The sequence below is a fragment of the Crocuta crocuta genome, unplaced genomic scaffold (genome assembly GCF_008692635.1).
Source record: "Crocuta crocuta isolate KB4526 unplaced genomic scaffold, BGI_CrCroc_1.0 scaffold10, whole genome shotgun sequence".
Lineage (NCBI taxonomy): Eukaryota > Metazoa > Chordata > Mammalia > Carnivora > Hyaenidae > Crocuta > Crocuta crocuta.
The window spans coordinates 1728859-1742710 of record NW_027527551.1 but is presented as its reverse complement, the minus strand read 5'-3'; the positions used below and the strand labels follow the sequence as shown (position 1 = coordinate 1742710).

Sequence of the window (13852 nt, the reverse complement as noted above, 5' to 3'; positions counted from 1 at the left end):
TCTCAGGGTGGTGAGGACAAGCCCCACACTGAGCATAGAGCTTACTAAAAAAGATGTTATTTAAACATAATTGCACTGCTGTCTCTGATAAACTTGTTAGGAGGCCTGAAAACAACTGGCACATTACTTGGCACATAGTAAGTACTTGATAAATATTAATTTTCCTTCTTTCTGTGCCTGGATAGAGTGTGTTCATTTGGCTACTTTACCTCTTGGGTCTGCCTCACATGGAGACATGCCCTCTCAAAAACCATGCTATAAAGCCTAGGACAGCATTGCCAGGACTTGAGTCAGGATCAGAGGGAATGAAGAGAGAGATGTGGAGGAAGGACCCGCAGAACTGGTGACAGATGGAATGTGAGAAGGCTAAAGCAGGAGTCAGGTTTGCTAAGATAGCAGCAGTGAAAGGCAAGCTGGGTGAGGCCCAGGAGCCATGGCTCAGGAAGACTAACCTTGAGTACAGGTCTCATTGGAGGAAGCTCAAACACCTGAGGGTTGGCAGAGGCACATACTGGGGTAGAGAGCGGGTGTTCTGTGAGCCCAGGGCAGAGTGGTATTGCCTGCGCCGATGTCCCATACCCCTAGTACATTTTCACGTGGGGTCATGACTCAACCCAGGCCAAAAGCCAAGCTGCTGGCGGGGCCCTGTCAACATGGCCAGGTGAGCCTCAGGTAAGGCAGTGGGACTCTTGAGGAATCTGGTTTCACTTTTCACTAAAGTTCTTATTTCTCTCAGGATAGTTTTCAAGTTTCCTTCAGTTCCTCAATTTAAAAAATTCTTTCAGAAAAAAAAGACTTAAAAATTTTTTTAATGTTTATTTCTTTTTGAGAGTGAAAGAGTGCAAGCAGGGGAGGGGATAGAGAGAGGGGGAGACACAAAATCTGAAGCAGGCTCCAGGTTCTGAGCTGTCAGCACAGAGCCCGCCCTGGGACTCGAACCCACAGACCGTGAGATCATGACCTGAGCCGAAGTTGGACACTTAACTGACTGAGACACTCAGGTACCCTCAAAACAAAAACTTTTTTTTTAAAAGAGGATTTTTATATTTTATTTTATTTTTTCATGTTTACTTTTGAGAGAGAGAGAAAGAGCGAATCATGAGGTCATGACCTGAGCGGAAATCAAAAGTTGGATGCTTAACCAACTGAGCCACCCAGGTGCCCCACCCTTCTAATTATTCCTAAGTGTAAAACTCTGTGGCATTAAGTACATTTACATTGTATGGTAAATCCCTACAAACTATTTCCAGAACTTTTCATCATCCCAAACTGAAACTCTGTAGCCATTAAAAAAACAATTCCCTCTCTCCCATTCCCTCAACTCTTGTTAACCAATAGCTACTCTCTGTCTCTATGATTTGCCTATTCTGGGGACCTCACAGAAGTGGAATCATACAATGTTGTCTTTTCGTGTCTGTCTCCTTTCACTGAGCATAATGCTTTCAAAATTCATCCATGTTGTGGTATGTATCAGAATTTAATTCCTTTTAAAACTAAAGAATCTTCTATGAAGAAAACGTTTTTTAAAAAATCTTTTTAAATGTTTATTTATTTGAGAGACAGAGAGACAGTGTGAGCAGGGGAGGGGCAAAGAGAGAGGGAGACATAGCATCTAAAGCAAGACCCCGGCTCTGAGCTGTCAGCGCAGAGCCCGACATGGAGCTCAAACCCACAAACTGTGAGACCATGATCTGAGCCGAAGTTGGATGCTTAACCGACTGAGCCACCCAGGTGCCCCTGAAGAAAACTTTTATCACAGCTTTCTCTAGAATAGAGTTAGATAAGAAGCGGCTAACTAATTTTTAGAACACTTAGGTATACTACATTGTTTACTGATTTCTAAACAATATAATTCAAACCAATTAATTGGTACAGTTATTTAAATAAAATATAAATATAAGCAAGTTTTGAACCACAGTTTCAAACACAAATGTAGATGGATTCATATTTCTTAAAAATAAACGTGAGAAGTATTAATTATAGTTTTTTACAGTAAAATATCTCACAAGGTGTCATAAACTTTCAAATAAATAGAGTCAGAAGATTAAATGTAAACATTGCAAAACCACTCCCATTTACAGGGTTTATATAGGTCAGAATCGGAAAAGTGGGACCTTGGAACTTGTGGAGGAATCACTTGTCCCAGACTGGCATAAGAGAAATAGAGCAAAAGTCACTTGTCCCAGAAGTCATCAAATCCTTATTGTAATCTTGGTTATTAATTTAAAAATTGCCAATATCTTTTCAACTAAAAGTGTGATTGAAATGTGTCCACAGGTTTGATCAGTTGAAAATTTTATTTTTTTTTAATTTTTGTTTTAATGTTTTATTTATTTCTAGGAGAGAGAGAGAGACAGCGTGAGCAGGGGAGGGTCAGAGAGAGAGGGAGATACAGAATCTGAAGCAGGCTCCAGGCTCCGAGCTGGCAGTCAGCACAGAGCCCGACGCGGGGCTCGAACCCACGAACTGCGAGATCATGACCTAAGCGAAAGTCGGTCGCTTAACCGACTAAGCCACCCAGGCACCCCTCAAAGCCTTTCTTAAGGTAATATTCATTACACATCTTCTGGAGAGTATAGTCTAGTGCAGGCCCTAAATTTACTTGAGCCCAGAATCCATTCTTCATAGGGCTTGTAGTGTAATGTTGCCTGGACTATGTTTGGGGAAATGCTGGCTCTGATAATAGGTTCGAGAAAAGCAACAAAAGTGATGAGAGAATTTTTAAATTGTATCTACAGTTCAGTGATGAAAAACCATGTGTTTTTTCGGACAATGTAGTCTGAATGTAGTCACCTGACTAGTGCGTGAGAGCACAAGCTTCAGGCAAAATAAAATAAAGCGAAACTGAATTCAAATCCCAACCCTACCAGCCGGTAGCTGTGTAATATGGGCTATTTAGCCTGTTGGCCTCAGTTTTCTGTCTACTTTAGTAAACTGAGCCAGAATGATTGGAGATAATTGTATCTAATTGTATCAATTAGAGTATAGGCAGGAGACAAAAAAACACAATTATTTTATCAGAGATTATTAACATAAAGGGTGGCTGACTGAAAAATCAAATGGAAAAAAACATGAAGGTATTTTAGAGGTAGCAATTGCAGAAAGCAGCTACCATCCCCAGGGCTGGAGAAACAAAGTAAAGAAGTTGGGATTATAGAGACCAAGAGGGCTGCAAGAGGGGCCTCCCGGAGCGGAACGACTCAGACTTCTGAGGAAGGGGTGCCGCTGGGCTGGGGCTGGTGTCCTGAGTGGGAAGATGAGGAAGCAGCTTTGAGAAATGTTGGAAGAACTGCAATGGGAATTTGCCTGCTGCTCCTGGAATCAACCACCCCCGCCAGGGAAAGGAGGCAGACTGAGGGAATGCTTGACAAAATAGGAAGGCCACAGAAAAGAAACAGGAAGGAGCAAATCCTTTCTTCCTCCTATCTGCCAGTCTCCCTCCACTTGCAAAGCTTTATAGGCAGCCTGCTAGTCTACAGAGTCTTACCAGCATCACAAAGTAGAGAGTGGAAAGGTAGGTCTGGAGCTGAGAGGCAAGAGCTTAATCACTGGCAAAAACACAAAGTGCTCAGATCACAGAAACTATATGACGGATATTCCTCCTCCTCTTAACCTGACTAGTTGACTCAGTCCTATACCTAGTACAACTTTGCAGAATTTCTGTAGGACACAGCTATGATAAACACAGAAGAGATTAAATGCTAGAGGTTCAACCAATTAAATAAAACAAGTAAGGTAGGTATAATGTCACATCTTAAACTTAAAATGTCTATATTCTTGATTTTGCCCACCCTCTTCCCCAAATCCATCCTCCCTCAGTCTTTTAAAAGTGCAACTCAAACAAGGTCACCTCCTCACTTTGATTTTCTAGTATCTTCCCATTGCATAGAAGACAGTCCCAGCTCCTGCCATGGCCATATAATAAGGCCTGCCCTCTCTTCAACCCTATCCACATGGCTCCTCCTTATTTTTTCAATTCTAGCTACATAGGTCTTCTCTCTGTTCCTCCAACACCCAAGCTCTTTTTCACGTTAGGCCATTGCACTTTTTTTTCTTCCACCCAAGCACCAGGCTTATTATCACCACCACCACCACCACCACCACCACCACCACCACCACCACCAAATGACTAGATTCCTAATAGTCTCTGGGCCTTCTATCTTGACCCCTTCTCCCACCAACATACCAGTTCATGCTCCACATCAGCCAGCCTTCAACGACTCCTCTTCACTTTCATGATAAAATTTAACTCTCACCAAGTCCTTCCAATCTTGCCTCAGTTTATCCAATGATACCCACTCTTGCCACTCTAATTCAACATAGTACTGGAAGTCCTAGCCAGAGCAATTAGACAAGAAAAAGAAATAAAAGGCATCCAAGTCAGAAAGGAAGAAGTAAAACAGTCTCTATTTGCAGATGATGTGATATTATATACAGACCTGAAGACTCCACCAAGAAACTGTTTGAACTAATGAATGAGTTCAGTAAATTTTCAGGATATAAAATCAATATACAAAAATCAGTTGTGTTTCTATAACTAACAATGGATTATCAAAAGAGAAATTAAGAAAACAATCCCATCTGCAACTGCATCAAAAAGAATAAAATACATAGGAATAAATTTACCCAAGGTCTTCAGTCTGAAAACTATCAGACATTGATGAAAGAAATTAAAGACCATTTATCTCTACAGCCTCATTCCCTTTCTCCTTCTTACTCTGCACTCCAGCTAGTCTGAATTATTTCCATTTCCCTGAACTTAGAATGATCTATACATGCTGTTCTCCCTGTGTTGTCAACACCAAGCTGTCCCTTGGGTCTTGGTTTTCCGTCCCTTCCTCTGGGAAGCCTTTCCTCCTCTTCCAAGTCTGAGGTAGCTTCCTCCATAAGCTCCCATAATACGCTGTTCTTAAGCCTATGTTAGCACTTACCACTTTGCCTGTTTACTTCTCTGTGTCTCTCAATAGATTAGAAACTGCATAAGTCATGAACTGATCTGTTTATCTGTGTATTCCCATTGGCTTGCACAGACTTTGCCATTTAACAAATATTTGCTAAATGAATGAATGAATCTTAAAGGTATGGAAGACCCGTTGCAGTTATATTAAACCGAGCAATATAATCCAATTTGCATTATAGAAATATCCGTTTTAAAGGCACTTTGAAGTGTAGCAACCTACAAAGTAGTGTGGGAAATTCTTTTTTTTAATGTTTATTTATTTTTTGAGAGAAAGAGACGGAGTATGAGTGGGGAAGGGTCAGAGAGCGGGAGACACAGAATCTGAAGCAGGCTCCGTCAGAGCTGTCAGCACAGAGCCTGATGTGGGGCTCAAACTCACAAACCATGGATGATGACCTGAGCTTAAGCCAGACACTTAACCAACTGAGCCACCCAGGGGCCCCTAAGTTTTACTAATCTTGGAATAGGTGCAGAAAATGTCAATAACAGCAATAAGTTTTGAGGATGGTTTGGCGTTTGAAATGGGCAAAGACTGAAGGTGGGAAAATCAGGATCAAGATGCTATTACAGTAATCCAGTTGAGAAAAAGGATCTAAACACTTGGTAACTTTTTGAGTAAGGAAATGAGGAGTCTAGGGTAACTCTTATGGTTCTAGCTTGGGTGCAGTGAATGGTAACAGTTGATGAACCTGAGAGCACATGTCTACTTTTCCCATTAGATTCTTGCTCCATGAGTCCAGACTCTCCTGTTCCTGTTTCTACCTCCCCAAACACTGTTCATTCATTCATTCAATCATTTATCCATTCAACAAATACTTAGAAGGCCTACTTTGACCTAGATGCTACTCTTGGTGCTAGAGATAGAGAATGAACAAGATAAATCGATGGGTGTTGAGGTACCTTATACCTCTATACTCGGTTTGTGGAGAGGTTTTATCATGAATGGATGTTGAATTTCGTCAAGTGCTTTTTCTGCATCTATTAAGATGATCTGATTATTTTTATCCCTCATTTTGTTAATGTGTGTCACATTGCTTGATTTGCATATATTGAAACATCTTTACATCCCTGGAATAAATTTCATGTGATCATGGTGTTTGATTGTTTCACCTATTGTTGAATTCAGTTTGCTATTACTTGTTGAGGATCTACATGCAAAAGAATGTAGCTGAACCCCCTTCCTCATAACATATATAAAATTTAACTCAAAATTAATCACAGACCTAAATGATAAAATCCTTGGAATGAAATAAGAGTAAATCTTTGTGACCTCGACTTGGGCCAAGACTTCTTAGTTATGACAACAAAAGCTCAAGTAACAAGAGAAAAAATAGGTATGTTGGACTTCATCAAAGTTAAAAACTTTTGTCTTCAAAGGATACCATGAAGAAAGTGAGAAAACAACCTAAAGAATGGGAGAATATTTTTGAATCACGTATCTGATAAAAGACATATCTAGAATATAAGCTCTTACAAGCCAATAATAAAAAGTTAACCCAATGGGCAAAAGATCTGAATAGGTATACAAATGGCCAATAAACACATGAAAAGATGCCCAACATCATTAAGCCATTAGGGAAATGCAAATCAAAACCACAATTATACTGGTGGTTGCCAGGGGGCTGGAGTGAGGAGGGGTACAGTTTAATGAGTATAGAGTTTCAGGTTTGTAAGGTAAACAAGTTCTGGAGATTTGTTGCACAAGAATGTGAATATACTTAACACTACTAAACTGTACATTTAAAAATGGTTGGGAAGATAAATTTTATATAATTTTGGAAAGTAGCCACTAATCTATATAAGCCAAATATTTTCTCTAATAACCCATTCAAATACAATGCTTTTTTAGATATTCTCACAAAATATGCCTTATTCACTGCTACTGGAAAATGCTGACATAGCCTCTAGGAGTCAATGCACTTGTTTTTACTTGATTACCTACCAAATTATTCATATTTGTTACCACCAACGGCAGGAAAATCAATTATTTTAGTCACAGCAAGGGGAGCTAAGGGCAAATCATCTTTAAGAATTATAAAAAATGATGGGTGAATACCTAAACAAAATGTGGTATATACATACAATGGAGTATTAATCAGCCTTAAAAATGAAGGAAATTCTGATATACGTCATAACACTGATGAACTTTGAAGACATTATACCCAGTGAAATGTCAGACACAAAAGGACAAATATGTAATTCCACATATACGAAGTACCTAGAATAGTCTATTTCATAGAGACAGAGTATAATGGTAGTTACCAGGGGCTGAAAAGAGAGGGCATGGGGGTGTCAGTGTTTAACGGGTACAGAATTTCCATTTCAGATGATAAAAATTTCTGAAGATGGACACTGATGATGGGCACACAACAGTGTGAATATACTTAAGGTCAATGAACTGTACACTTAAAAGCAGTCAAACTGGGGGGCGCCTAGGTTGCCCAGTCAGTTAAGCATGACTTCGGCTCAGGTCATGATCTTGTACTTCGTGAGTTCAAACCCCACATCAGGCTCTCTGCTGTCAGCGCAGAGCCTGCTTTGGATCTTTTTTTTTTTTTCCTCTTCTCTTCTCTCTCTGCCCTTCCCCCGCTGTGCTCACTCTCTCAAAAATAAATTGAAAGACATTAAAAAAATAGTTAAAATGGTAAATTTTCTGTTACATATATTTTACTACAATAAAACAATTATGAAGAGTGGAGGAAGACTGCAGGTGGAATCCATCACATATGATAAAACAACTATATTTCTGGACAGATCTGTAGAGAGAAACAGGATGGCTGAAATGGGCAAAATGATCTAAGATTTCCCCAGTTTACCCCAAAGTGAGTTTCCCAGACGAACTGTCACTGGCTGACTGCAGCAGAGGCGGCAGCTTTGGACGGCCCCCCTTTCAGTGGTACAGTTGGAACAGACCGAGGAATTTCTGAAGTGGGATATGCTGTCAGTGCTCCTTGGAGGCACAAATACTTTGAGGTCAGAAATCTTGCCTGATTCTTTGCAGCCCTGACCCCCAAAAGGAATGTGGCCCTAGAAGGTATTTATTATTACACAGCTATTGAACAAAGACGAACGTTTGATTTGGTGTATAATGGAGACTAGGTAATATCTTTTTCAGAGTGTTGTATTTGAGTAAAATGAAATGATATTATGTAAAAACACTGATACAAAGATAAGGCATTATTCTAATACAAACAGGGCAAAAAAGTCTTGAAAAATTCCCTGAAGTTCAGTTTATTTGCCATGATCTCATTTCTTAGTGAATTAAATTTCCCCTGAAGACACAGAAAGTCATGATTTACCTTTTTCTTCTTTGTCATCTTGGAAAGCATGGGGGATGGGGCTCTTCGCCTATCACGTGACTGCTCTGAAGGATATGGGTTTATTCTGAATAAAAATACACTAGAAAAAAATAGTTATTTGTTTCTCTTAGAAGTTTTTCTGGCTCCAAAACCTCTCCAGTTTGGGATGGATTTGCTATACAGGAGGAAATCTAAGGTAAGGCATTACAAGTCTCACAGATCTTCCTTGACAGGTCACATCCTGCTAATCTAATCATATTTGACAATTAATTTAATTAGCCAAGATATTTTACTGTCCAAGTTTCATATATCTGCCTCCTACAGATGAGTATCATTTTAATCTATGTTATACTGAGAATAGTCAAGAATTGTATCTTGCAAAAAAAGAATTATATCTTGCATGTATGATTTAAGAAGCTATATTAAAATTAAGACTTGTGTTTATGTGACTAAAAGGAAAATTAAAAACCATTACATGGATGTTTTTAACAACTGTTATTTTCTGAAAAGTTTTAAAGTTAGAAAGTCTTTCCAACTCCTTTATAAAATGGGGAACATACAATTACTTTAGGAAGAATTCATTTTTTTCCCCAGTTGCACTCCAGATTATGTCAAAGGCAGAGCATCCAGAAATCTTGAGACGTTCACCTCCTCAAGTTTTAGATGGATTGCTTTTCAGAATTTTTCCTAATCAACATTATTTGAAATCCTCTAGCTGATAAAAGGGCAAACATTTACATTTTTCTCAAGAGTTGAGTGAATTTTTACGTATCAACACAGATGGTATTCCAGTATTTATCATGGTGAACAGGAAGGAATTAATTTTCATCATCCATGTACTCTACAAATGTGAAGTTAAAAATAGAATTTTTGTTGATAGTCAACACTGTAGATTCCATGTTATGATTCGTTCCAAGAACACAAATTTCTACATCTTCAGTGGAAGGTGTACTTTTCAGTTGGAACAATGCTCTCAAAGAGCTTTCAGTTTGTCTTTCTCTTGCTCCTTTTGACTGCAAAGTGCAAAAGATTCCTGAACAAATTGCCTGCACATAGGGCACTGCTGAAAATACCTAACACATCCATCACACAAGCATGTGTGTCTACACGGCAGAAGCACCCAGTTCACAGTCCCATTCTGGCAAACAACACAGTCCTTGCTATTCTCCTCAGGAGGCTCCACTTCACTTTCAGACAGTCCAGCCTTTTCCAGCAAATTTCGGTCTGTGCTTTTTTCTTCTGGAGACGAATTGCTGGAGGGCGTGGAGTTACTATTTGCAGACATGAAAAGTTGCTGAAAACCAAAAAAACAAGTTTAAGGATAAACACAAATGGCAATTACTCTTTAAATCTGGGAGTTCAAAATTTGTGCTGCTCAAAATTTGTGAGTTAGCAAACCCAGTAGCAAACAACAGCTAACTTCTGTGACTAAATGAAAAACATTATCTCTTTATAAATGGTCATTCTTTGAAAACTCTGAAAAGGGACAGAGGAAGACGACAGGGTACTTACCTTAAGATCATGAAATTGACCTTGAGCCAGGAGTAAATATTGATATAATATTCTACAGGGAAGTTTATAAGTCTTATCAGGAATATGAATTACTGACACCATGGAAATCTAAAATAAAAATTGAATACCATCAATGTTATTTCATAGGCATATGAAATAAAAATAAAAGGTTGACAAATTGGAAAACTTACAATAATTTATTTAAATCACAGTCATTAAAAAGGATCAATTACTGAACAATATTTCAATATTGGCAATATTTTTGCCAGTTATTTTTAGTTATACTCACATTTATAAATTTAATGCAATCCCAACAAAAATACCAAAGAGCTTTTTCATAGTTATATGAATTAACTCTAAAATTCTCCTATGGAAAAATAACACCTAAGAATAGCTAGGAAAATACTGAAAAGAAAGCCCTGCAGAGGACTGAGCCCAGTCAGATATTAAAACATACTACAAAGCCTTTAAGATTAAAATAATATGGTACAGGCACATGAACAGACAGGTGGCTAGAACAGAACTAACAGTTAAGAAACAGACCCAGCTTTCTATACAAATATGACAAAGGTGACATCTGAAATCACTAGGCAAATAGTCTTTCTAATAAAAAGTATTAGGACAACTGGATAGCTGTTTGGAAAAATATAAAATACGATGCATTTCTCATAACCATACATAAAAAATAAACCCCAAAAGCATAAGAAATCTAATTGTAAAAAAGAAAAAAAAACTATGTAAGCACTAAAAGAAAACATGTGAATTCCTTTATATTCTCAGTGTAGAGACAGACTTCCTAACTATGACTCAAACTCTGAGGCAGATGCATTTGACTGTATAAAAATTTAAAACTTGTATCACAAAAAGCACCATAGGCAAGGTCAAAAGACTTCTTAAGAACTGGAATAAAATATTCACAATATCCCTAACTTATGAAGAACTTTTAAATACTGAAAAAAAAGTGACCAAAAATCCTATTAAAAAATGGGCAAAAGACATGAACAATCTACTCAAAAATATAAACATAGTCTTTAGCCATATTAAAAGATGTTCAGGGCATCTGAGTGGGTCAATCAGTTAAGCGTCAACTCTTGATCTCGGGTCATGACCTCATGGTTTGTGAGTTTGAGCCCCATCTCAGGCACTATGTTGATGGCGTGGAACCCGCTGGAGATTCCATCACTCCCTCTCTTCTGCCCCTCCTCTACTCATGCTCAAGCTCTCTTTCTCTCTCTCTCAAAGTAAATAAACTCTAAAAAAAAATCTTCAATTTCACTCACAGCATGACAAAATACAAATTAAAACTTCACTGAGATATCACTTCTCACTCATTAGATTAATAGATTTCTTTTTTTTTTTTTTTTTTTATTTCTAGAGAGAGAGAGCGTGAGCAGGGGAGGGTCAGAGAGAGAGGGAGTCACAGACTGAAACAGGCTCCAGGCTCTGAGCTGGCAGTCAGCACAGAGCCCGACGCGGGGCTTGAACCCACGAACCGTGAGATCATGACCTAAGTGAAAGTCGGACGCTTAACCGACTAAGCCACCCAGGCGCCCCTAGATTAATAGATTTCAAATGTTTGTCAATACACTCTATGGAGAAACAGTCACCCGGATAGTCATATATTGCTGGTGGAAATTTATAAAAAAGAAAAAAGAAAGGTACAATTCCAAGGGTATAATCCCAATTGAGGGGAATTTGTCAACATGTAACAAAATGACATGCCCTTACCCATCGACCGTACAACTCAACAATATGAAAATACATATGCACAGATTATTCAATGTAAGATTATTTGTTATTGCACAATACCGGAAATTATCTGAATGTCCAACTATAGGAGATTGGCTAAGTAACTATGGTAACTATACATCCTACACACAATGGAGTGCTATGCGGCTGTGAAAAAACAAAGTGAGGAAGAGCTCTACAAACTGATCTGGAGTGGTTTCCAGGAGATACTATGAAGTAAAAAAAGCAGGAACGTGTCTGGTATAAAAAATGTGATACCTTTGCAGTAAGAAAGAGAAAATAAGAAAAAAATATATACATGTGTATCTTCTCATCATTACAATAAGAAACATAGGAAGGATAAATGAGAAAACAATAAACTTGGTTATCTACAAGAACTGGGGTGTATAAGAATGGGAGGCAGGGATGAGAGCAATACCTGAGTACACCTTCTCTAATTTTGACTTTTAGAACTAATCCAAGTAAGTTATGGACACAGAGTTTAACTATAAATCTTTGGGCAAAAAATAAGGAGAAGGCAGTTGAGCACCAAAATAATTAAATTCAGTAATGACTTATAAACTACGGGGGGGAAAAAAGGAATTCCTGAGGCTGTATGGATAGGAAGGAAGGAAGGAAGGAAGGAAGGAAAGAAGGAAGGAAGGAAGGAAAGAAAGAAAGAAGGAAAGAAAGAAAGAAGGAAAGAAAGAAAGAAAGAGAGAAAGACTTGCTTATAGTAGAATACTGAGGGCTGATTGAAGGGCTGGAGTTGGAAAATAATCATTTTTGCAACCATCATGATAAAGATAAAATCTGGTAAGAATTGTCAATGGATATTATATCCAGGGGGAAATTCTCATAAAGATTGGGATATTTGCATGGTCTTAAAAGTGCCCCCCTCAACTGCTTACTATTTGCAAGGGAGGAGTAAAACTAGAAAAGAGGAGAAATTTAAATAACATCTTGCCAAGAGATATCAAAATGAACATCACCAATGAGGGGAAAGAACTGCCCATGCCTGGAAAGGTGCAGCCCTGAAAAGCATACATCATCACCTGTGAAGTACACTGGCTGAAAATGCACAACTACAATCTAATCATAATGAAACATAAGACAAACACAGCGAGAACTGTACTATTTTACAAAAAGGGTATATGTAACTGTATTCTTCAAAAATGCTAATGTCATTGGTTGCCTGGGTAGCTTAGTTGGTTGAGCACCTGACTCTTGGTTTCGGCTAGGGTCAAGACTTCAAGGATCAAGAGATCCAGCCCCATGTCCAGCTCTGCACTGACAGGGTAGAGCCTGTTTGGGATCCTTTCTCTTCCTCCCTAAGGCCCTCCCCAGATCCCACGCCATGCATACATGAGCTCTCTCTCCCTTTCTCTCAAAATAAATAAGTAAACTTTTCTAAAAAAAAATACTACTGTTGTAAAAGACAAACAGGCTATGAAAATAGTTCTAGATTAACAGAGGTTAAAGATACATGACAAATAGAATATCTGACTCCAGCCTAGAACCTGTACTGATGGGAAAAACAAGCTGTAACGAAGACTGTTAGGAAAGAATATTCAATGGACTAAAGACAGTCTCTTCAGCAAGTGGTGCTGGGAAAACTGGACAGCGACATGCAGAAAAATGAACCTGGACCACTTCCTTATACCATACACAAAAATAAACTCAAAATGGATGAAAAGACCTAATTGGAAGCCATCAAAATCCTTAAGGAGAAAGCAGGCAAAAACCTCTTTGACCTTGGCCGCAGCAACTTCTTACTTAATACGTCCCCAGAGGCAAGGGAAACAAAAGCAAAAATGAACTACTGGGACCTCAACAAAATGAAAATCTTCTTCACAGCGACGAAAACAATCAGCTAAACTAAAAGGCAACCAATGGGATGGGAGAAGATACTTGCAAACAACAAATCACAAACGGTTAGTATCCAAAATCTATAAAGAACTTATCAACTCAACACCCAAAAGATAATCCGGTGAAGAAATGGACAAAAGACATGAATTGACACTTCTCCAAAGAAGACCTCCAAATACTAAATGAAAACATGTCACAAGACAGTACTGTTTGGTGCTGTTTTTGTTTAAAAATACAAATATAAAGGTCTGCAAAGATACAAATATTCACAGTGGTTAACTTTGGATGATACAATATAGGTGATTGTGCTTTTTTTCTTCTGGCTTATCTATATTTTCTAATTCTATTTCCTGCCGCAAACACGTATTATTTGCATAATACAGAAATTTAATATAATTGAGTAAAAAGGAAAAAAATTTCAAAGCCAAAATACTGCAATAACAACCCCTGCTTTTCTTAATATACCTAAAATAACTGACTACAT

At 38.3% G+C, this 13852-nt stretch overlaps 1 protein-coding gene across 1 annotated transcript in view; it reads right to left on the bottom strand.

Annotated features, from left to right (window-relative positions):
* Positions 1 to 7497: 7497 nt before the first annotated feature.
* Positions 7498 to 13852, bottom strand: part of CGRRF1 (cell growth regulator with ring finger domain 1) — a 29800-nt gene continuing 23445 nt past the window's right edge. The window contains exons 5-6 of the mRNA XM_077769242.1: positions 9772 to 9879; positions 7498 to 9553 (exon numbers count right to left, since the gene is read on the bottom strand). Coding sequence (XP_077625368.1) covers positions 9233 to 9553; positions 9772 to 9879 — 429 coding nt within the window. The 3' untranslated portion in view covers positions 7498 to 9232. The remainder of the gene's footprint in view (positions 9554 to 9771; positions 9880 to 13852) is intronic.